The sequence below is a fragment of the Dermacentor silvarum genome, chromosome 3, assembly GCF_013339745.2.
Source record: "Dermacentor silvarum isolate Dsil-2018 chromosome 3, BIME_Dsil_1.4, whole genome shotgun sequence".
In the NCBI taxonomy this organism is placed as follows: Eukaryota; Metazoa; Arthropoda; class Arachnida; order Ixodida; family Ixodidae; genus Dermacentor; species Dermacentor silvarum.
Window position 1 is genome coordinate 134835029 of NC_051156.1, and position 24004 is coordinate 134859032.

At 44.1% G+C, this 24004-nt stretch overlaps 1 protein-coding gene across 6 annotated transcripts in view; it reads right to left on the bottom strand.

The window, feature by feature from the left end:
* Positions 1–24004, bottom strand: part of LOC119445796 (CAP-Gly domain-containing linker protein 1) — a 139685-nt gene that overhangs the window by 21620 nt on the left and 94061 nt on the right. For all 6 annotated transcript variants that reach the window (XM_049663648.1, XM_037710077.2, XM_037710075.2 and 3 more), the window contains 12 exons: positions 23652–23712; positions 22391–22492; positions 19281–19388; positions 16643–16777; positions 16051–16108; positions 15657–15740; positions 13924–14080; positions 13029–13194; positions 10653–10808; positions 9120–9337; positions 5742–5874; positions 2733–2797 (listed from right to left, as the gene is read on the bottom strand). In XM_049663648.1, the coding sequence (XP_049519605.1) occupies positions 2733–2797; positions 5742–5874; positions 9120–9337; positions 10653–10808; positions 13029–13194; positions 13924–14080; positions 15657–15740; positions 16051–16108; positions 16643–16777; positions 19281–19388; positions 22391–22492; positions 23652–23712 (1443 nt within the window). The remainder of the gene's footprint in view (positions 1–2732; positions 2798–5741; positions 5875–9119; positions 9338–10652; positions 10809–13028; positions 13195–13923; positions 14081–15656; positions 15741–16050; positions 16109–16642; positions 16778–19280; positions 19389–22390; positions 22493–23651; positions 23713–24004) is intronic.

The following is a 24004-nucleotide window of genomic DNA, read 5'->3' on the forward strand; positions in this document are numbered from 1 at the left end:
TTTCTTGGGTTAGTTGCACGCACAACATGCCATCTACTGTGTGAGAAGCCACGTCTGGCAGATGGTACAAAACCAAAAGCCCGATGCTGCATCCTACAGCAAATGCACAGGCATACAGACCTTTTTCCCAATCCTCTGAGTGATTTAGGTGAACAGAACCGTACTGTAGAAGACCCTTTAGATTACTGAAGTGTCTGTGGATGACACTTCTGATAAGATAACCACCCTAAACATAGCACCTGATGCGGCTCCATTTTGAGCGCTGCCCCGTGTTTCGTCATTAAAAGATCCCAGAACACAAGCTGCCTGATTTGGTACCAGAAAACTACGTTTTTGTTGCATTTTTCTGAGTTGTCAGTGCAGAGTATGAGATCTCGGGGCAATGTACTACAACAGAATGAACTAGAAAAATGACCTCAAAGCACCCGTGCTTTGCTGTCTCCTTACTGCAAACAGCCAGCCTTAATTAATACTAGCTACAAGCAAACAAAAAGGTCTATGGCCAGTCTCAAGTACATCGTAATAGCAACTGACAAGGCAACCTAAGTCAGCCCTCTAAGGCAGCAACACAACATGCAAATGAAGAGCTGGAAAAATATGAAACTGTTCTTACACAACAAATATTTAAAAATTAAGCCTCTCTTGCTGCCACTACTTAAATTTAACTTAGTTTGCTGCCATCATAATCAGCCACTATTTATTGTATGAGTGAAAGCCAACAAAAAGCAATATTTAAATGAAAAGGAAGCGGATGTCAAGGAGGTGTGCCCCCTGATTACAGCACATACTATCTGTAGTACTCCCTTTTCTTTTTTTTTCTTTTTTTTCTATGAAGTTTTTCTTTAAAAAACCTAATCATCTACCTCTACTCTCCTTCCTTCAAGGGCCAGCATGAAAATGCAGCATCTTTCATGGCAACCCCACATGAATTAAAATTGAGAACAGAATAGAATTCAGCATTTTTAGAATAAAATAGATTGAGCATTTTTAGGAAGTGACTGCCAGTCTCTGTAAAATCGACCAGCACTCTACAGCACTTGCAAAACCCTACGAATGATCTGAAGAACAGAGCGCGCAACAAGCCCCCCACATTTCAAGTTCATCCACATAATGCATCATATGGTAAAGATGTTGTTCTGTTCTATTATTCACTAGCAATGAACATGAATGAAACCAAGTGCTCAGTGGGTGGCACCAAGATGTACTGGTTAAAAGGTTGGATGTACTTCTGAAGATCCATGTAAAAAAGAACACTACACTACACCGCGCAGGGTATGAAGACAGACGAAACGGGACAAGTTGGGGAAGGCCGAAGTCCCAAGTTTCTAAAGTTATCAATTTACACTTCTAGTAAAAGTGCATGCTTTTCTTTTTTTTTTTTTTTTCAAGCTCTTACTTCTGGTTGCCTAATCAGGCAGTCCTGACAGCGCTTCTTCTTTCTGGAGTTTTACGTGCCAAAACCAGTTCTGATTATGAGGCACGCCATAGCGGAGGGCTCCGGATTAATTTTGACCACCTGGGGTTCTTTAACGTGCACTACAACACAAGCACACTGGCGTTTTTGCATTTTGCCTCCATCGAAATGCGGCCACCAGGGCCGGCATTCGATCCCGCGATCTTGTGCTCAGCAGCACAACGCCCTAGTCAACTGAGCCACTGCGGCAGGTAGTCCTGACAGCACATCATGACCTATGTTTTCCTTTGTTTAAGACACTAAGGTGGGCTAGTTGGTGAGAAGTATTATGAAACATGATTTTACTGCGCAATTTTAGACGGGACACCGCGAGATGCACAGGACCTGAGATAACACAGGTTTGTCCTGTGCATCTTGCCGTGTCCCATATAATATTGCGCCATAAAACCATGTTTCATAATTCCCTTTGTTCCTTCTCCAGTTCTCTTCAAGGGACACCAAAGAGATACACTAAGTCAGTTTAGGCTAATAGGATATTCTTTCAAAGCGGTATTTCAGTCAATTTCGCAGTAATCGCTGTAGAATGTTAGAAGAGAAAATAAAAGCCAAACTTCTTTTGTCTGAATTTCACGCCGCAACTCCAACACTGGTATGTAAGTGCTGAGATTACAAATTTCGAAGTACTTTCTCGTATTTGGACCATTGCGATGCAGTTAAAGTTTTCAAAACGTGCTAAGTTCAGTCCTTGGCTCTGTTAGAATATACACTGTAGTACATCTTTACCAATAAACAATTAAACAGGCCCAATCAGACGCTATTAAAATCAATGTCATGGTGAGATGATGCGGGAACTTCAAGGCGGTTTACTAGCCGGCAGTAAAGCTCGAACTGTCCCACCACAAGATTCCCTCGGTTTCCTTATGGGAACATCACTCCTGACATTTTCTTTTAATTCCCGAAAAAGCACCTTGAGCGTCGATTGGAGAAGTGTAAGCACCTGTCCACACAGGAATGTGTTTGGCCCTACAAGGATGTCATATACACTTCCAAGCTTAAGAAAAAGCAGCCGCTCAAAATGGATAGAGTTCTCCCACCAAGTAGTAGTGTCCTCCCATCAAACACGGCTATTGATAACCTCTCTTTCCACTAACTTTTCTGGCTTTGTGCAGGTCACCTGTGCCAAGTGTGCATGCCCCTGCCACCTTTAATTTCCGACAGTGATGTTGGTTTCCAGTAGGTTAAACGCCCACAAGCCCTAAGATCCTACACCAACCCTCTGGAGCGCCACTTCAAGTTACTCTGTTTCTTCTCATCCTACCTGTTTTGCAGGTTCTCAAGCTGGCTCTTGAGGGCCTTGATCTCTGCTGCGCTGCCATCATCAGCCTGCACAGAATGAGAGAAGCAAGTTCACCAATCTACACTCACCTGCAACATCTGGAATAATCCCAAAACAATAATGCAACTCCTGTCAAATCGCTTAAACTCAAGCGCATTGGGAGAAGCATTTTCTGCTTGAATCATCAGAAGTTAACCTAGTTATACAAAATATGACCCAAAACAAAAATTAAGCCCGTCAATTTAAGCCCGTCATTTTCTTGATTAATTAAGCCCGTCGATGTCAAACACGGGTATGACAAGAGCTGATCTACTTGCAGGCACTATACAAAATAGCAAAAAGCATGCAAAATTTTCTGCAGAAGCACGAAATAGTCTTCTTTCTCCCCACACAACCCACTGTGGATGCACCGAGGGAACTAATGCACTAGCGCGCTCAATGAAGTTTACGTTCTTTGTTTTTCACAGAACTCATTCTAACACCATCACCAGTCTGCTCCAATGAAAATTTACCCATGTGCAATAGAGCTCACTGTTAAAGACAAGAGCGATCCAGTAATAAAATCAATATACCTGGCCCATCTAGTCATGTTTATCAAAGAGCAGTGGCTGATATGATTCATCAGACATTAATTTATAAATAAAGATATTAGTGCTTTGGTCGTTATGCTACATGTCAGCGATGTTGATGGCACAATACTAAGTGCGCGTTCCCTTTAACAGGGGTGTGCGAATACTCGAATATCACTGAATCAAACTGAGCAGTGAACATTGGAATAATTCTATTCTCGAATCGAATATCTACTGTTCGCTTATACTAAGAGAATTCCAGCAAACTTGAAAAAAGGTAAGATCGAGAGGCACACAAGACAAAGCGACAGGAAGGTGGCTGGTATTTAACCAGCCACCTTCCTTTATTTTTCGAAAATTTTATATATTCGGTGTAGAGACCCACGCAATGCCAAATGCCGCATGCACAGTGGAGATCCTTGTGCTCGATGCCACCCAAACAAGTGTTTCACTTCGTTTTCAGCAAAAAAGAATCGCCAAGCGTGCAGAAGACGGGCAGCCCCATCTGACGTGATAGTGGACTTGCCCCATGCGAGCGCTCCCTGACATCAGCCCGATGCAGGGATCGCACACACGGCGCCCAAATGGCGCAATTTGAAGAACAGGGCGGTGACGGCCAGATCCGCCACTGTCTATATAGGTTCGTCCGGGTCAACAGGGCCAATCACAATGATAATGCGACACCGAACAGTCGTAACGGTAAAAAAAAGCAGCGCATATTTCGTCAAGTGCAAAAGCATGTGCGAAGATTGGGCCCATTAGCTGCAGTAGGCACGCAGGTCGTCTTAGATACGCGGCGACGAAATTCATGCTGCTTCAAGAGAGCCGTCAATCTAAATCACAGGCGTGATCTCGGAACCGATCACTGATGAGCCACCCATACGAAACTATTAGCGGAAAGCACTCCATGACGGCTTGCAGTCCATTACTACACCCGCCGGCAAACACTACACGGCAAACAAAAGGGGGGGCAGGCGGGGGCGAGCATCACACGAACTTGAGGCACCCTCCAGATTTAAGAATCTTTTAGAGGCGGCAAGTCACACCGAACCCGACTATGAAACGGCGTGAACGTCACCTGCTCATTGCCATTTGCGCCAGCTACACACATAGCGGTGATCGAGTCACGTGATACGCGGTCCTTTCGTCTGTAATGCAGATTGGCCTTACGATAACCCGCCTGTTAAAGTTGGGATAAACCTTCTATATTTTGGAGAAAGACTGGAAAGCATAACTTTCTATGCAATAAATAAAAGATTACCGCAAAACACCGCTCCACTATTACACTGAGAACCTCACTGGCATTCAGTACAACAGAACATCACGAATTCATTAGTTTCAGAGGAAAGAAAGCACTTGATTTTATTCAACAGAAATTCTATTGATAAAAAAAATTTTTTTTCAGACTTTCATGTACTATAAATGAGCTGTAATCAGTGCTGGTACACTAATTTGGTATTCCCTTTAATAGGAGTATACGGTAAAGTATACCATCTTAATTTCTATGTACCGTAGTTACTGATAGCTTGCTACATTCTTGTAATGCAGTGTTAGGAGACTCCGAAGCAGGTGCAGCACTGTATTTTCTTGACCAAATTTTGTAAGCATTAAATTATAAGAAATATCTTCTGATAATCAATATCCGATTCGATATTCAGCTTCATTTTCTTCATTCGATTTGACATTCGCACACCCCTACGCTTTAACACTGGGCCATACTGTATACACTTCACAAAAACACTAAAAAATGCTTTATTTTGCAAGATGGCCACTTTTTATAGAGAAGAAATTTGACTTTCTTCAGTACAAATGCCCTGAACAGGCACTTTGCTCCGTAGCCAAGGCATGAACAATCTTTGTCACAGACAAACGGAAAACTTTGCAAATATGCGTTGGCAGTCCCGAAATCATGCAAAGAATGCAAAAGCTGCCAGCAGCTTACGTCTCATTACAGTCAAGCCTTTTTATTACGAAGCCACATCCGACACAAAAATACCTTCATGATATGTTTTATGATATATGTTATGCATATGTTATAAGTATGTACACCCTTGTCCAATATGAACAGGAACACGTCATCTATGTTCGAATTGCAATTCCTGCAAATGTGCAAGTCAGAACCTCACTCTCTGCTATTTGTTATGTTGTTCTCCTGTTGAAGAATCCTACTCATGGAACTTTTCCTCATTACAAGCACACACAAGGAAAATTACTGGCTTTTAATACAAATCTGCTGTTCCCTTTCATATTGGACGACCCAGCACTTGTTACGTGCCGATATTGGTGATAAACATGTTAGGTTTACCTTGTTATATCTGTGTTCATTTGATTTAGGTTTGACTGTACACGTTTGATAGCGTGCATGATTGCTAGGCCATAACTACATGCTTCTTCCAGAGACCAAGCAAAATAGGTTACATACGTTCTGATGTGCGGCATTGGCCTGTGTGAGCTGCTCCTCAAGCTGAGTGTTGCGTTCCGCGAGGGTCCGCCTGTCTTCTTCCGCCTTAGACAGGAGTTGCCGCAATTCGTTGACACCGGTTATCTGGCTCTCCCTATGGTAAGAACAAACCGGCACAAGCAAAAATTGCTTAGGAACTAAGGCTGCAAATAATTCACAGCCAGTTTCTCGTGCTCTAAAAGAATGATGACTGGGGCAGTATTCTTGACTAATGACTTTCGGGAATGCTTCCATTTTAGCATGATGTGGCATCCACCACCGACACCTCACTGGAGTGACAACCAGCATACACTGAAAATATATCAGTGAAAGCAATCAACCCAGAATACAGACCCAGCTGAATCTCATTTTAACACAGTCATACCCAACACGAAGATACCTTCATCATATTCGATATTCGTCATAAGCATACATTCATGACATGCTCATATTGCAAATGGTAAATTCCGTATTTACTTCGTTATATCTGCTAATTGGCTAAATCGATTTTCAAGTTTGACTGTACTAAGTCTGGAGGAGACTGCTGAGGACTTGCTTGGCACACACTTGAAGGCATGAAAATACCACAGTGTGCAGAACACGTGAAAGCCGGTCCCTCATCTTCACGAGTTGTGTCTGTCTCCAAGGAAATATTAACTTGATAAAATTTGTAACAAGAGGTATAAAAGAAGTGAGACACTAAAATCTCGCAGCAAAGCAGTCCTCGTGGTATGGTTTCTTTGTACACACTGATGCTATTTGCCATAAAACCACCTCTTGGCTTCAAATGGGGCTTTCCAAGCCAACATTGGTGCACTTTCTCCTCCTCTTTTCATTTTTTCTTCGGCCCTGCACCTGCAGTGGTGCTAATCACCAATCAGCCCTGCCATCTGACATGCACCCTGCTCGCATCTTCACTTCTGTGGAAATAAATCATGTGCAACTCGTACTTCATTGGTGCAGTGCACATATTTATACACGATTCCTTTGCCTGTACTCTTTACTGAACTCTGTTTCATACATAGCAGGCAACTCTGTGATGTCCTGACAAACATCTCTCACTGCTAACATTCGCGACCAAAAAAGTAGCACATCATGCATGGAAGAGAAGGTGATGTACGTGCAATGTAATTCACAGTGCCTCAAACATTTATGTTGCAAAATAAATTATTTTACATTGTAATCATACGAATGTAATTATTACAAGGAAGGTGCCACAGATTACCAACAAACAAATGGAATGACATGTTTCCGTGACCAGGGGCCTCGTCACACCACTTGCGCTTGTGACAAAAACGTTCAGTTAAAACAGTAAAATCGGCAATCTGCTTCGTAATATCGATGTTTCGTTATAATGAAGTTTGATTTTTCATGCAAGTAAGTACAGTCGCCGATGGATATTTCTTACATAGAAGGGGCTGCAAAATTTTCCGAATTATCGGGCAATCGGAAACAGCAAATTTGAATGAGAAAAAAAAATTTTTGTTCAATTTGACAGTGGTGACGAAACTACGGTTTCATGCCGTGTCGACAATATCTTCACATCGACAGTATGAAGCAAAGCCAGCCATGGCTTTGCTTCATACTCCGCCACTCCGCCTGCGCGGCTGATAGTGTCGCCCGCAGTGGGACGACGCCATCAAGAAACGCGCTTGCATTGGGGAGCGAATGCTTCGTCTGCCGCTCGCTTCTACGCGTCTCCGAAAGTCTAGGTAACGCAACCTCCAGCACTAAGCACCCAGAAAGACAGCGCACAATGCCACGGCCTCTCAGCTCGCCCAGTCAATGCACACGCGGCAGATTATCTCTAAAACAGGGTGCGCAGGCCCTGTTTGCCATGCCCAGCCATGGCCGTGTTAGGAACGGAGATGCGCACCAACCTGCCTCCCCCCCCCCCATCCCCTCCGTCCCCTTCCCCCACCCTCGCGCGCGCTTGATTCCATACCGCGAACTCGCTCTGCAATTTACCCCTTGCTCACGCGGAAAGAGAGAGCTAATCAAGCCACCATCCTTCTCGGCTCACCCTCACATGCATTCACTCACACATAAAGCATACAGCGCGTGGGGCACGATAGGATCTTATCACACTTGGACTTTATACAGCAGGTAGGCTATCGTAAGACCAATCTGCGCAACAGACGAAAGGACAGTGCATCACATGATTCGCTCACCGCTACATGCGTAACCGGCGCTGGCGACAAAGAGCAGGCCGTTTCATTGTCTGGTTCGGCGTGATTTGCAACCGGTCAAAGATTCTGAAATCTAGAGGGTCACGGCAAGTTAGCACGACTTTATCGAACACTACGATATCCAACCCACTGTGCACGGAGGCTAATCAGCCTGATCTTTGCGCATGCTTTCGCACTTAACGAAATACACCCTGCCTTTGCTGCCATTCCCTCTGTCTGCATCGTGTTATCATTTCGATTGTTCCTGTAAACGCAGACAAACCTTGTAGCGACAGAGGCGGACCCGGCCGACGCAGCGCTGTTCTACAAATTGCGGCATTTGGGCGATGTGTGTGCGATCCCTGCATCAAGCTGACGTCAGGCAGTGCTTGCACTGACAAAGTTCACTACCACATCAGCCAGGGCAGCCCGTCCACAACACACTCGGCGCACCTTTTGCACCGAAAACGAAGGGAAACGCGTGCTTGGGCATCGTGCATAAGGGGCTCTTCGGCACACATGACATGTGGCACTGTGCGGGTCTCCACAACGAATATATCGAATATTAAAATAATCAAATAGTAGATAACCAATTCGCAAATCTCGTTATTCTAACTTTCACTATTCAATTCGATTCGGTGATATTCGAGTATTCCCACACCCCTAATTTATTGTCTAGGTATTCCTTCCCGGCAGCAGTGAAATTTCATCATACTGAAATCTTGTATAAACACACTTCGCTATAGTATTGAGGTTCAAAATACATAGTGTTCTATGGACAAGAAAGTATAAAAAGTTAAACACATGGTTTTACTGAGAATTTCATTACATTGAAGTTTGTTATATGAAGGTTTACCTGTAGTATGTCGCATGCGGGAAACACAAAGAGTAGATTATTTGACATAACCTTTCGTTCACAAATTGCAGCTGTGATACATGAAGTAGTTATTCCGTAAAACGGGTCATAGATCTAAATCCACTGCACTGAAAAATGCGCAGAGTGAGACTCCTATGGCCCAGCCTCTTTCGTAGCTTTCACAGCGTTGCCTGCTATGCATGGAATGGAGTATAAACGCATGCACAGGGGTTGCTGGGCAGTTTCCGAACAGCCAACACTGAGGCCAAAAGGTTTTTGAACCCTTGGACATTAGCCATGCTTGCAGAGAAAACTGTATAAAATAGGGCAGCGCACATTTCCTGGCGAAGTTCTTCAACGGCGCGGGCTTCCTTCTCTCTGGTCTCGGTGATTTGGCGTGCCAAGTCTTCCCGGTGAGCGTCAAACTCGGCCTTGAGGCGTTCCATCTCTGCCCTGGCAACCACCAGCTGGCGCTCACGCTCAGAAGCCTCCGAACCCAGGTCCTGGCTCTGGATGTCACGCAGACGCCGCTCCTCGGCCAGCAGTTCTCGAGTCTGCACCAGGCCGACACACAACACTTCAGTAATTAGGTTTTTAGAAAGTGAATGGACTTGCATCTTTGTGCAATGTAACCCTTTCAGGCGCCAATTATTTCTGTCCATGGAAAATGTGGTTTCTCCACATTTCTTGCATTTCGAGAATCATGAAAAGTGTACAGAACCAGAATGGATTAGGATTTCAGTGAGTTTTCTCAAGTTTAGAGAGTGTGAACTCTATACGTGAACTCCACAGGAAATATGATAACACGAACTATATCGTGTCTATCATGCTTGTAAAACACCTGTCCAGCCACATGAAAAATATGCCTGATGTAAAACATTAAAAAAATGAAGGAAGTCAACTCGCTGCATAACTGTGTACTGACACCGATAGCAAACGCTCAACCATCTGCCTTCTAACTCGTTTTACTAAAGCACTTGACACATATTACTCAAACTTGCAGTCCAAGTCCAATCACAAGTGTTTCAAAATGCATGCAACACATTTTAAATTATAATTATTTTAACGCGATAGCGTTTAGGGCCCCGTGTCGCAGAAAATCCGGCATTGGCAACCTGCATGTGATCGCGGGTGGCGAAGAAAATCATCCAACCACATCGACCGCGCAGGCCCTCCACATGATGCAAGGTTTTGGTGAACAAAAATTGAATTTCTCACAATGAAATCTGTCAGAAAAATGGTAAAGTACGACTTTACCATTCGGCGTCGGATTTGCCGTCGGATTGTAATTTGAATGTACGAGAAAACCTAATTCTGCAACAAGGAAACTCAAACACAAACCCCTTTTCCAGCATTTTTACCACACCTGCGTGCGTCAGGGCAATAGCAAACAATTAACAAAAGAATAAAAAAAGGCGCTAGGGCCTTCACCACTTATATTGCCCCTGGGAAAACGTCTTACCAGCAATACATTTCAGTTTAAAAGTGAAGCCGACTTTAAGGGGATCGGTGTAAACTTGGTCTTTGTAAGCTGGCTTTCCCACGTTCAATGTTGCAGTGAATGAAGCCTACTTGCCGTATGCGACCGGGTCCCAATAACACTATCGCGTTCTACTCTTAAAGGCGAAGCTTAAGCATCCTCCAATTCTCGTCCATGCTTTTGCTTTTGGTGCACTATCTTAATGTGCACAATTGTGCGCACAGCACGTGAAGGGGATAATTTTCTAGAGTTTCCCAAAGACACTGCAGCTCACATCACAACTGCTGCCATATTCATCATCACCGATAAGTCCACAGCAGGACAACGGCTTCTCTTCCAGCAATCTTTGTTTGGCCCCAGGACTAGTACCTCAACAAAAACGCGCTCACCTGTTCGAGCTCCTGGGCAAGCCTCTGGGCCTGTTGCTCCGCAGCAGCCAGCTTGTCCTGCCATGACCGCAGCTGGCTCTCCAGTTCCACTTGAGCTTCATTGTTGGACTGTTCCAGAGTTCGGCACCGCTGCACGCGCTCCTCCAGCTTGCCCTCCTGCTCAGCAAAGGTGGAAAGAAGGAATAAAGAAATGAAGAAACTGTAAGCAGAAACCAGCAGCGAGACATCTTGAGTGTCAAAATTGGCCTGCCAAAGTTAAAATTTGAAAAGTACTGCAGTCAAGGCCAAAAAAGTACCGTAAAAACTGGAATATAGGTCGAACTTTTTTTCAAAAAACCATTGCGAAAAGTCGACCCTCGTCTTATATACCGGACATTGGCGGAAAAACCAGGTAAGTCTTGCAACAATGGGCAGATGAAATAAACAGCCGCCTTCGCCATCGCATTCAGGCTGCTTTTTCATATTTTGTTTCAAAATGAGCGGAAGCCGACGGCAATTCACCGTCGCCTTCAAGAAAAAGGCGATTGAGTACGCGAAAGCCTACGGCAACCCGCCAGGTTGCCGTGGGCTTCGTATCGTGCGACCATCGACCCGCATGTTTGTCAGCACCTTATCATCACGGCCTGGAGCAGCATTTAAATAAATACTGTCACCATTGTGCAACCGGCTGAGTCACATTTGTTTAAAGGTAAGGTTGTCTTTCGGTACTTTTGCCATTGAAAAAGATTTTTTTTCATTTTTAGAATTGGTTAGTTGAGGGGTCGACCTATATTCCGGTTCGACCTATAGTCCGGTTTTTACGGTACTAAAATATTAAAGTAAAAAAGTTATTTCATTACTCAAGGTCTTTAGGGACCTTATTCATGAAATATGCGACCAAGGGTGGCGGACAGTAGAACCTCGTTCATGCATTTTGGGAAGAAATGCGAGAAAAAACGTGTGAACCGGGAAAACGTACGACCCTAAAAAGTTGAACATTTGGCTGTCTCAACTGCAGTTGACACCTACACAAAGCGAAGTGTTGCACGAATCGTTGCAGCACGAGACACTGACGTGTACCGGGCTGATGGGACTCAAGCGACCCGAGACGTGCATTGTCGGTTTTGCATCTTTGGCAAGCTTAGCTTACATTTGCGCTCCTCGAATTCGGCCTGGCTCAGCAACTTCTTCGGGAGGGGCATTTTGGCGGGAAGTTTTGACGTGCCCACTGGACACACGTCAAACAAGTGAGGCCCAAGCGCCCCAAGACAAAACGCGCTTTGGTGTTTCCCTATTGCGTAGTGTTTTAAGACAGCATTTTAAGGCCGGCAACACCGGAATACGATGCCACCAGAGCTAAACATGACGCTCACTTAAAGCAGGGAACAGCGGCACATTTGGGAAGACTGCACTACGCTTCCAACAGCATTATGCCACATGCCCTGTGAAACAGATAGAAGAAGATGCTTATCGCAATAGGGTTGGCGGCAATAGCCGAGAATGCGACACACAACAACCCATAAGGAGAATTTCTGGTGCCAGAAAAGGAAACTGAGTGAGTGCCAGCATTTTCATGCGAAACGAGTGGGCGAGTACTGCGCTGAAGCTGCTGAGGCAGGTTCCTACTACTCTCGATCGTGCGTGCATGCATTTTCTCGTTCACATGGGATCTAGCGGCTGGAAAACGTATCATACAATCGCAGTTTGGCAATGTACTGAACGTTTGTGCCAAAAGATCGTCTTTTACGGGAACGTACCAACCAGTAAAATAGAAGTGTAACTGTATTGGGTCATTTTTTGTGTTCCCTATCGCAAACGTTGCTGCCGGGAAATCATACAAAACGGGATCATATCAACGAGGTTCTACTGTTATTGCTGTTACTGTTATACGTTGGTTCAGTGGAGCAGATGGGGGTGCTCTATACAGGTCTAAGTAATCAAGCTGGTGCGAAAATTAAGCAGTGACTGTATATGTGTTCTCTTTTGAAATCAGTTCTTCCATAAACTAGACGTAAATAACGAAATTTTTAAATTAGGTGGCGCCATTACGACCAATGAAAACAAGCTTTAAAGAGTTGGCCAGTATGTGTCACACAATCTGTTTCGTTTATTCTGCCTGGCAGGTCATAAACCTTGTAGACATTTTTCAATACACCAAGTAAATTTGCCAGTGATTCAGGGAGGACATTTGGGATTGAAATGTTGTCTTCAATTGCAAATGCATCTCCAAGCCCTTCAACCTTTGTCTTTTGTTCACTGCTATTACTTTGTGAAAATGTACCAATTTGGCCCCTTCTCGTTTCTTTTGAAGTACCTGTAGGCTTCATATCAGCAAAAGAAGAGCAACAACTGTGGTCTTTTGATCTCGTCGACATCATTTGAATTGACAAATCTCACCAGGTCAGCCAGCCTCTGCTGCAGCGAGGCAATCTCGCGGGCGTGCTCCGCAGTGGTGCGCTCGGCCGCAGATTGATGCCTCTCAGTGAGCTGGGCCACCTCTTGCCGGGCCTTGTCGCCTTCTTGGGACAGGGTGCGCACCTGGGCCTCAAGGCTTTCCACCAGCCTGAAGGACACAGATAAAGTTTTCAGCATATGCACCATCCCAGTTGATATCTCTCACCCGCATTAAACTACCGATGTTGACTGCCCACAATCAGTCGGGGCTTACAACTACACAGGTGCCAAGGTCTGTTCTTAAACATATCTTAACGCCCTTCTTCCTTCGTTCAGCGACCTTACAAACTGTGTTACAAATGAATAGGCCTAACTTGCGTCTACTGCCAAGGGTGAGGATGTGACTAAAGAAATGATTCATGTTAAAGGCAATGCACTTACAGATGAAAAAGCAACTGTCAATGTGACCCCCTTCGAATAATAAAGTTGTCACTCACTCACTCAATGTGTCTGTGAATTACAGAGATGTATCATAGACAGTTGCTTGTTCATCTGCGAGCACACTATCTTCACCATGAAATCATTTCTTTAGTCACATTAGTAGCCCCGGACAGGGGGCTGTAGTTCAATAAAAGTTTCTCTCTCTCTATCTCTCTCTCAATGATCAAGTAAGCGTGCTGAAACCTGTATAGGTGTAATGTAAGGATTGCTTTCACTTTATTTTATTCCTAGCTCATCATCCACCGCTCACAGCCAGCCAATCTTGGAGATAACACAGGCGGAAAGCCGTATGGACCACTGATGAAGCACGGAAAGGAAAACCAATGAAATATTAGCTCTACATTATACCAGCCCCGGTTTGCCTGCTGCGCAAGTGAGTGCGTGGAAGGAGACTCGCCTCTCCTTCTCCTGCAGTCGGCTGTTGAGCTCTTCGACCTGGCTGGAGCCTCCACTGGCGGCCAACCTGACCGTGCCCAGCTCTTCCTCCAGGGCCCGCTTCTGGGTCTGCAGCTGCTTGCACTGCTCCTCCAGCGAGGAGAGCAGCCGCTGCTGGTCTGCACACAATGCAATGACAACAGTTTGCAGTGGGAGAAACAGGCGGTCACATTGAGAGCCATGGCAGGTATGCGAAAGACTGTCCTAGAATTTCCATGAGCAGTGAGGCACGCTCAAAATTCCCCAAGCAAACTCCCCCCCAGGCTTTTCGGTGTAGTGCAACTAATAAGTACACGGACACAGAGGAAGAACAAGACACACACGCTCTGCGCCCGTGTACTAGTCGCACTACACCGACGATGTACCAACAAGCCCAAGTCTCAACACTGATCGACTTCCTCTCGGGACACAAGTAGAGGCAGCACGGCAAGCAGGCCACATTGTGGAGAAGCTCATTAGGAAACTTTTGCCGACTTGATCTTTGTTAAGCACGATATTTCTTGTCTGCTGTAAACAAAATATGTATGTATGTATACTATGCATGTATGTACATTTCTTTGTTATTGCTGCACTTTTTTTCACCGACCCGCAGGTTATGCACTGGGTTAGGTATGCAAAAATCGTTGTCACATGTCAGCAGAGGAATGCGGCCGTGCCGTTTGAAGCTGCCAATGAACAAACAAGATGGCGGCCATAACATTTTTCCGGTGCACGCGATCGCTTCCGGCACTTTGTCGTTTTTTTTAACAAAAATGGTGGTGGCCTCGTAAGCGCACTGCAAAAGTATTTTAAGCTGTATTGACAGTACTTAAGTGGGGAGGAAATTCATTTGAAAACTTTTTGTTGTCTGTCAGTGGTACACTGGCGGATAATATGGGGTTCAAATGTTCCAGTGGATTTTGTTTATGCGGAATTGCAGTTTAGTGATGTTTCATTGTTGAGAGATACGAGATGTATTGAATCCTAAGGGTGTTCGCCGGGAATGCGAAAATGTCATTGTCTCGGGCTTTCATTATCGCGGGGTTTGACTGTATACTACATGCAAACATCTGTGCACCAAGCTCTCTCCACGAGTCTGGTTTTCTCACAGTCGTGTCAGGCACGACACCAATGCCACCCCATGCCTACACCTCCGAGCGTAACGGAGTCACTAACTTGCGGAAGCAGCAACTTAAATTATTTTGCAACTGCTTCGCACACCAAATGTCATAGATGCATGCACAAGCATGCACAAAAAGCCTCTTGAAAGTGCTTCACTATACTGGAACCACGGACTGAAAAATTTTTAATTCTAACTCCAATATTGTATGTCCACACAAATTAGATAAAAAGGCTTTTCACAATGACACTAAATATTTGGTCATGCAATCAATATGACATTACAACAAATAGCCAACTGCGGTCAAAATACGGTTCAATTGCGTATAGCCCTCACCTGTGGCCAATAGTTAACTCATACAGCCGAATCCCCGTTATCACGAAGTCGCATAAGTCATAAATACCTTCCGAATATTCCTTATATACAATATTTGTTATAAGCATATAGATATATTCGTTACATGCTGATACTCGGCAAGAAACATTTTAGCTTTACTTTGTTAAGTTCAATACTTCATTACACTTGTATTCATTATATCGCGCCATGGCTGTAAAACTAAACACACCTAATTGTGAAGGGAACTATTACATACACACCTGCAGCATCACTTTTGATGATCTGGGACTCTTCGCTCAGGAAGTCGTAGTCTGTCTGCACCTTTGCTAGCCTGCTGTTCAGATCTGGGAAGGCAAATACATTAGGCAAATAACTTGATCAGTTTTAAACGTTACACAATTAGTTTGCTTCCAATTCACAAGTGATAGCAGCACATGAGTTTTGTCTTTCTTCCTTGTTCTGTTGTCCACACTTTTTCACGATGTTATCCACACACCAAAATAGCCATACTCACGATGACATTCTACCCATCTCATTTCTCATGTGTCTGCCACAACTGCAATTAAGGATGGTTCAAAGTAGAATGCGATGACGCTTTGCAACGATGTAAACTACATCTGCTTCAGCAATCACAGTGGTGAAGAACGTGCATACCTTCAATGACTTGCTGCTGGCTTTCATCCCTTTCCTTCAAAGCCTGCAGGTTCTCCTCCTGAGGAAACAAAAAGAAAATTGCGTCTTTATATGTCATATCAGAACAGGCCAGCAAAGCCACGAACTGATATATTCTCATGCCCAAACGGTAAACATCATTAACTTTTGATCCACTGCATGTTAGTCGGGGAAATCAAGCAACTATACATGCAAATGTGTAGCCTCACTAGTTCTTCAAAGGTGATAAACTGCAGTCTGCTAACTGTTATGTCCCCTCTCCATCTTTTATCATTTATATTTTCTTGGCTTAACCAAAAGAAAATCTTTCTGCATAGGGCCAGGCTATCTAGCAGCGCCCAGAAATAGCAGAATGCTCAATAACACAGGCAGAGGAAAAGCTTTCAATCTTCACATCTTCAGTAAAACATCAGGACATGAAAAGCAAGGCTCTAAATGATAGAAGGGTCAGGTCCAACCTACAAATCACACAGGCATGTTTTGAGGCAAGATCAAAAAGAGGACAATCGAGTAAGAAGAGAAGAAGCTGTTGATGCCACCCAGCAGTTGACGAGCAGCTACGGTTATCACTCACAAGCTCGACTGCCCTGTCCCTGAGACCGAGCAGTTCCTTGGACTTCAGCTCCAGGGAGGCCTCCAGTCGGAGCAGTGCCTCGTCCCTTGATATGAGGTCTTCCCGCAGCTTGCTTATTGTACTTCCGTCTTCAACCTGAAGCATGCCAGCACAAAACAACAAGTCGTGAAAATCATGAGCAAGCTGAATCTTGATGTTCTCTAATTAAATGCCAACTGCGACAAAATTCTGGACTGCGTAGAAAGCATAGTTACAGATAGTGCAGATATAAAGCAGCCTCCTAGCAAAGTTTCACATTTCAAGTATGAGTGGATGCATCACGAAAAGCTTGTCAATGCTAATATATAGATTTCTTTTTCTACCAAAATTGAACAAAATAGCGCCATTAGTGTTTCCCGGAAATGACACAGCATTTGGAACGTTGACATCCAGCATGCCTCCTTGGCATGACCTCAGAGATTAGGTGATGCTTGTAGTGTGCTGAAATTCTCGGAGGCCGCGGTTTGGAATTTGCCTCATGTATGCTAATCACCTGGTGCAAGCGTTGGCTGCCAAGGTGATATTTAAGGGCTACTAATAGTAAGCAAATCAGACATTTACCAGCCCTGGAGATTTGCCGAGATCGACTCAACGGTATATAAAGTAGGACCTCATTGATACGATACGGTTTGTACACTTTCTCAGAGCCAACGATGGCGATCGAGAACACAAAAAATTACCCACTACAGTTACGCTTCTTTTTTACCAATTATTCGTTCCCAGAAAACACAATCTTTCAGCACCAACGTTCAGTACAACGCCAAAGCGCAATCATGTGATACGTTTTCTGGCTGCTAGATCCCGTGCGAACAAGAAAAGGCGCAAGGCAGGCGTGATCGAAAGCAGTAGGCGCCCGCCACGACAGCTTCCTCTGCAGCACTTGCCTACCCATGCCATGTGAAAATTCCGGCACTTACTAGTTTCCTTCTCCGGTACCAGCAAATCTCCTCGCGGGTGGTTGCGCGTTGCATTCACAACTATTGCCACCGACCCTTTCGCGGTAAGCATCTTCTCCTATCTGTTTCAGAGCACATGTGGCAAAGTGCCGTTGCAAGTGTACTGCATGCTATTAATAGGTGATAACCAAACGTGCCACCGTTCCCAGCTGCAGGCAGCACGAAGTGAACATCGCGTTTCACTCTGCCCATTGGCGATGTCATATTCATTGCCCACCAGCATCATTTTGTTTCAGTTTTCTGTCGCCGTCTTAATTAAAACACTACAAAAAAAAAAAGAAAAGAAAAAAAAAGTGCATCTGGGGTTGCTCAGGCCCACCAGATCGGCGTGCATCAGCGTCTCGTGCTGTAAGGATCCTCGCCAAGTGGGCGTGTCAAATATTCCCACGAAAATGCCCCGCCCGAAGAAGCTGCCGACCCAGGACAAGATTGAGAAGTGAAAATGTAAGCTTGCCGAAGTTGCAAAGAATGACAACACACTTCTCGGGCAGCTCGAGCTTGGTGCACGTCAGCGTTTCCTGCTGCAACAAATGTGCCCTGCTTCGCATTACCTAGATGTCAAGTACTGTACAGTTTAATCTGTCAAATTTTTGAGTGACTTCGGTTTGGATCATAAATTTTCTTGGTTAGTATGTTCTTTCTCGCATTTTTCTCCTAACCATATAAATGAGGATCTAGTGTACTATTCCCCTCATTTATAAAATAAACTTAGCTAAAGTGCAATTTCTTTCCACTTCACCCTAAAGTTGAAGACACAAAAAATATAAAGTAAAAAAATATGGGAAAGTATACTTGCTGTGGTGAATGTGCTGAATTTGTAACTTTCTTTTTTTCCAGTGCCCGCAATTAGCAAAAAAAGAAAATGACAACCCCAGAGCTTAGATGCTCTTGGCTCATTATAGTTAGACTGGTTAACACAGCAAACACAAGTTAGCATTACTTGCCGAAAGGCACTGAACGATCTGGCTTGTTTCGCCGAGTACCTTTTCTTTTGTGCTATTTTCATGACAATACAGAAACATTGTCAAGCGCATTTATTTATTTTTTTTTATGGCAAATACTTTTGCCCAAAAACATGCAATTGGCTGTTTCAATACACCATTGGCTTGATGTTCTAGTTCGAAACCATGGACATAAATGCTTTTTGAGTGTTTTATAACTTTCGGGCAACCGTACCACCAATTCTTTTACTCAGAGAAGTAGATGTAATGCCACCATCTTAATATTAAAGTATCTGTATGCAAGACAAACTTTATGTAAGCTTTAATGAAGTGCAATTTTATATTGAGCACATAGCATGTGCACCATACAATATTCGATTTTAACAACTTTTTCTTTCCATTCTCAAAAACACGCTCTTGGCTCATTATAGTAAGACTGGTTAACACAGCAAAACACAAGTTAGCATAATTACTTGATTAGCGCAAAAACAACGGACACGTGAAAGACGACAGGACAAGGCACGTCCGTTGTTTTTGCGCTAATCAAGTAATTATGGAATCGCACCAACTAGCCCGCCAATGCATTGTGCTGAACAAGTTAGCATTACTTGCCGAAAGGCACTGAACGATCTGGCTTGTTTCGCTGAGACACGATATTGCCCATCTAGTGCAGAGGGTGCATCCACAGCACACAGTACTGACCTGCTTAGCTTCAAATGTGGACAGTTTGGCTTCGGCTTGGCTCAGGGCTTCCTTCAAGTTCTGCACCTCACTTTTGTACTGCACCATGAGCTCTCGCATGCCATCATCCTGCATGGAAAAGAAAAAAGCATTTAAATTGCACAGGGCCATGTTTGGCAACAAGGTTCTATTGCAGAAGACTGATTAAGGCAGCAACGAGGCTTTTTACACCCGGGTGCAATCCATGTACAACAGATTTAATGGTGACAGGGAGAAAAATAGGACATCCTGTAGAACACAGCCTCAACTTCCTTCACAGAATACTAACAAAGATTTCTGCCTTCTTTTTTGCTCCAAAATGTAGCTGTCAGCACAGTAACCGTGGTGTGAAGTCTAAATTTCTCATGCGCACCACTGGTAATTATTCGCAGTATTTGCGCAGATGTAGCATAACAGTGGGAGACCTTACCACAACTAAAATATTGAAATAATATTGTTATGATTATAAAGCAAACTAATAATGATGCATAATGCAGCTGTATCCATTCGCCTATAAAAAAGCCTCCAAGCACAGCGTGATGGATGATCCTTTATTGCGATGCGTGCCAGCTCAGGTCCTCTGTGAGGGTGTACATTCTAGTATAATGGCTTGCCTATTAGGCTAATGTTTTAATAGAATTTTAAAGCTCTGTGGTGTGGGGCCAGACGTGTGCATGCCAGCACAGCTGATGGACGCACGTTGCTTTACTCACCGTGGATGAGACTACAAGACTTAAAGTCCCTAGAAAAGCTTTTTTACCATAACTTACGCCCTTTCAACCACTGGTCTCATTATATCTTGTGTTGAGCTGAGCTTTCACTATGTGCTGACCCGCGCCGACTGCCACCGAGAAGTTGGCTCTCCCACAGAGCGCAGTCACTTAGTAACGGAGCTTAATAGAGTTTTAGCAGAGTGCTGCTTATGTTCTGCTGCACTCAGATTTCACACACTGAGGCACTGCAAGGAACAGTGTAGATATTTCATTTTTCATAAGCGCATCTTCCCAACACGTGAGCGACACGCTATCAGCTTGGCTGCAAAACAACCAAAAAGCCAAATAGACGCCCCCTCACGCTCCGCTAAATTGACTTCCTAAAGGAGCAAGGGAAGCGTTGTACGTTCCCCTGCCGGTATAAGTGTTGCGTGGGCACATGCACTAACATTCTGGCTAAACAGTTGTGCGCAAATTGCATGCATACGTAGGTCTGAGTGGATGAGACAGTAAACACACAGCTGAAAAACTCTAATGATGCAACGAAATCGTGATGAAAAAAAAAACACATTTTTTAATCTCAAAATCACTTCCATGGTTCTAAATATAATGCCAGGTGCTTTCTCATGCTAGCAACTCTATAAAGAAAACTTGCACTACATTGGTGCATTCTATTGGCCTTCATCCTGCAGTGGACTTTATATAAAGATAGGCTGATGATTATGATGATGACAATGATGACGATATTGGAGCAAGTCCTTGTCACTGTTTCATGTGACCAACTTTAAAACTCCTGCGCCATTTCCTGGATCTTCAGTGATCTCAAGAGTAATCCCAGCGACATCAGCGATCATGTGATATCACAAACTGGAGTCGTGCCAGTCAGAAGTCAGTACAGTATTCCAAGTAAAACCGTGCTGCCAAAAGCCAAGTGCACCCCCCCCCCCCATAGCCATTTACCCTGCACTACACCACATCCTTTTTACCTCACTAGACACTCTCAGCATTCCGCAATGGATAAGCCTGGATAAGACAATTCTCTGGGAACTCAAAGCTTCCCCTGTATCTTGTCTTTCTTTGCAGTGGCTACACTGACCACGTGTTGAGTGCAAAGAATTTAGGCAGAAGGGAAGGACTGATCTGTAAAAGTAAAACTGTTGCTACTTTCAAATGAAGCCGCTATCCTGAAAAATCTTCAGCATTTGGTTGGCCACGCCTAGCTGTGCCACAGTCACTGACATCAGAGGCAGAAGACTTGAAACTGCTGTTGCCACCTGTCTTTTGTTTCTATGAACTACGAAGTCACATTTGACACAAAAATACAGTGATATCCCAATAATTAAAACTTGCTTAATTCGAATTGATGAATAATTCGAACTGTTCCATTGGTCCTGGCAAAGTCCTGCGTGTCTGAATAGAGGAAAACTTCCGCAAGTTTGAACTCCAAAAACCACGCAACGGTTATTTGTTGCAGGTTCAATGCGTCGGTGAAGGTTCAATGCGTCCCTAACTACTGTAATGCCATGCGCCGTAACAATTACCGGGAAAGACGCGCGAAGGTGCCAAGACCGAACTGGAGCAAGAAGCGCAGCGTGCGACTTGCCCTCCTTTCCCATCCAACTTAAAAGGATCAGGAAGGAGCCCCAGCACACGCTTATCATGCTACCATGCACTCACCTCCTAGCACGTCCTTGATAACATTGCCACACGCTTGATCACATTACCGCGTGATCAGCTACGCCCCCCTCCTATGGTGTACTTGATCACATTAGCTCCAACAAAGGGCACATGGGAGTAGGGTGCGCGCCCTCCATCCTTCATGACTCCCCCTCACACCCACAACAAACCGCACACGAGTCATGATCTTATCGTACTTGGACCTAGACTTCCTCTGGCACATGTTGTCACGCGCTGACAGAGATAAGATTTTCAATGCGAGCTCAGTGACGGTTTTGGCTTTGTGTGCTGTACCACACAATTGATCGGGCGCTATATTTAAAGGGGTTCTCCTTAGTTAGAACTCCATTTTATTCGAATAAATTTCGGCAGGTCTTCTTGGAGTTCGAATTAATGTGATTCTACTGTACCGTCATTATATACAATTTTCGTTATAATTTATAACATAAGCATATATATCCACCACACGTCGGTATCGGGGAGAAACATTTTAGATTTACTTCATTACATCAGATAATTTGTTATATCCGTGCTTGTTTTATGGAGATTTGACTGTACAAATCTTATGTGCTCAGTGAAAGTAACCTATACGCTATCCCAAACATGTAATCTACCAGTCTAGCTTCATTTTCTTTCAGTTTCGGTTTTCAAGTGATGAAGTAGATCCACCTCGAAGGCACAGACACGGCCACAAGGACGCACCTGGGCACTGCTCTGCAGTTTGGCCGCTTCCAGCTGGTCTTTGTACTCCTGAAGCTGCTTTTCAAGTCTGGCAATTTTCTCCGCTTGCACAGTAGTTGCAGTCTGTGCAGAGAAAGGTGCCGGGAATAATCATTACTCCAGTAGAAGAATACAACACCAAAGTGTCTCAAGAGGGTATAATAGGACATTGTTACAACCAGGGGAACCTGCACAGTGAATTTCGCTGGCAAGAACATATTGACATACCATACAGGATATATACACATTTATGTTGCGCAAAGTACATGCAACCAGTTTGCAGCAAAGGTTTATCAAAGCCTCCACGAAACACAACAGAGGTACCGCCGGGCAACATGCTGGTACAAGGCCCAACACCGTGCTATTACCATGGCAACACAAGCAGCACTTTTTTTTTTCATTGACCACACAACACTATAGAAGGACTGATTGATTGATTTGTTTGATTGACACACACAGAGCATCACTTGAGCTATGAGATGTCATAGTAGATGGCTCCATATCAATCTTGACCATGACGGGTTCTCCAACATGCATCCAAAGCTTTTAATGCACGAGTTTTTGCCCTGAACCCCCCAACCAGAATGCAGCTACAACGCCAGAAACCTTGCGCACAGCAAAATGATACCTTAGCAACTAATCCGCAGCAGTGGGTCACAGTGATGTGGCACTAGCGCCCACTAGTACACTCTGTTTGACTGCTTGATTGATTGACCAAATTATTGATTTGAATGCACCCAATTTGTTCCGGAATTATCAGAAAGTGATTCAGTGGATGACTCCAGATTATGTTCAGCACCAATGATTCTTAGTCAGATTTTGAATCCTCAGTTGGCAACCTTGTTGCATTCTTCCCACATTGTAATGTGGCCATCATCACAAAGAATGTAAGCTGCGAATTCAATGCTCAGCAGCACAGCAGTACAGACACTAAGCCACTGTAGCTGGTTGCCACAATGCATTCATAAAAACGTTGTGAAAAATGCAGCAAAGGTTACAATTTAGAACTGAGATAACTGACTTGAGACCCTTGTTTTATTTGTGCATCTCAACATACACTGAAGCTTCTGGAATAAGGCCTATCATTGCCAATATGAGTATCTGTACATTCTGCTCCGTCTTCACATTAAAGCTAATTCTTTGCCTTTTGAAAAACACATAACGATCATGTCGTGCTGAGAGTCTACATCTGCGACTGTTCAGCACAATTCTAACTATGTATGCACAGCACCAAACTACTCACATCATTGTCCGAATGCAAAATTTCCTGTTCCTCCAAACGGAACTGCAGGTCTTCCACTTTCCTGTTGAAAAGAATAAAAGTAAGGAAAGGCAATTCGCACTAAAAGCACAAAACAGCTTTGCATCTTACGAAAAACATTCATGAATGAGCAAATTACAGTGCCTTGTCATGCTCCTGGAAATGAGTTTTTCACACAGGATACGAGGATTTTTGCTAAAAGGTTCAGAATTATATACAGAGCATGGCCCACCTAAAATCACAAAAAGCTTCTGAACTGCAACATTCAGTCTGATTAAATGGACCTTCAATGTAGTAGACCACAACCGTCATTACAAGTTATAGTCATACTTGGC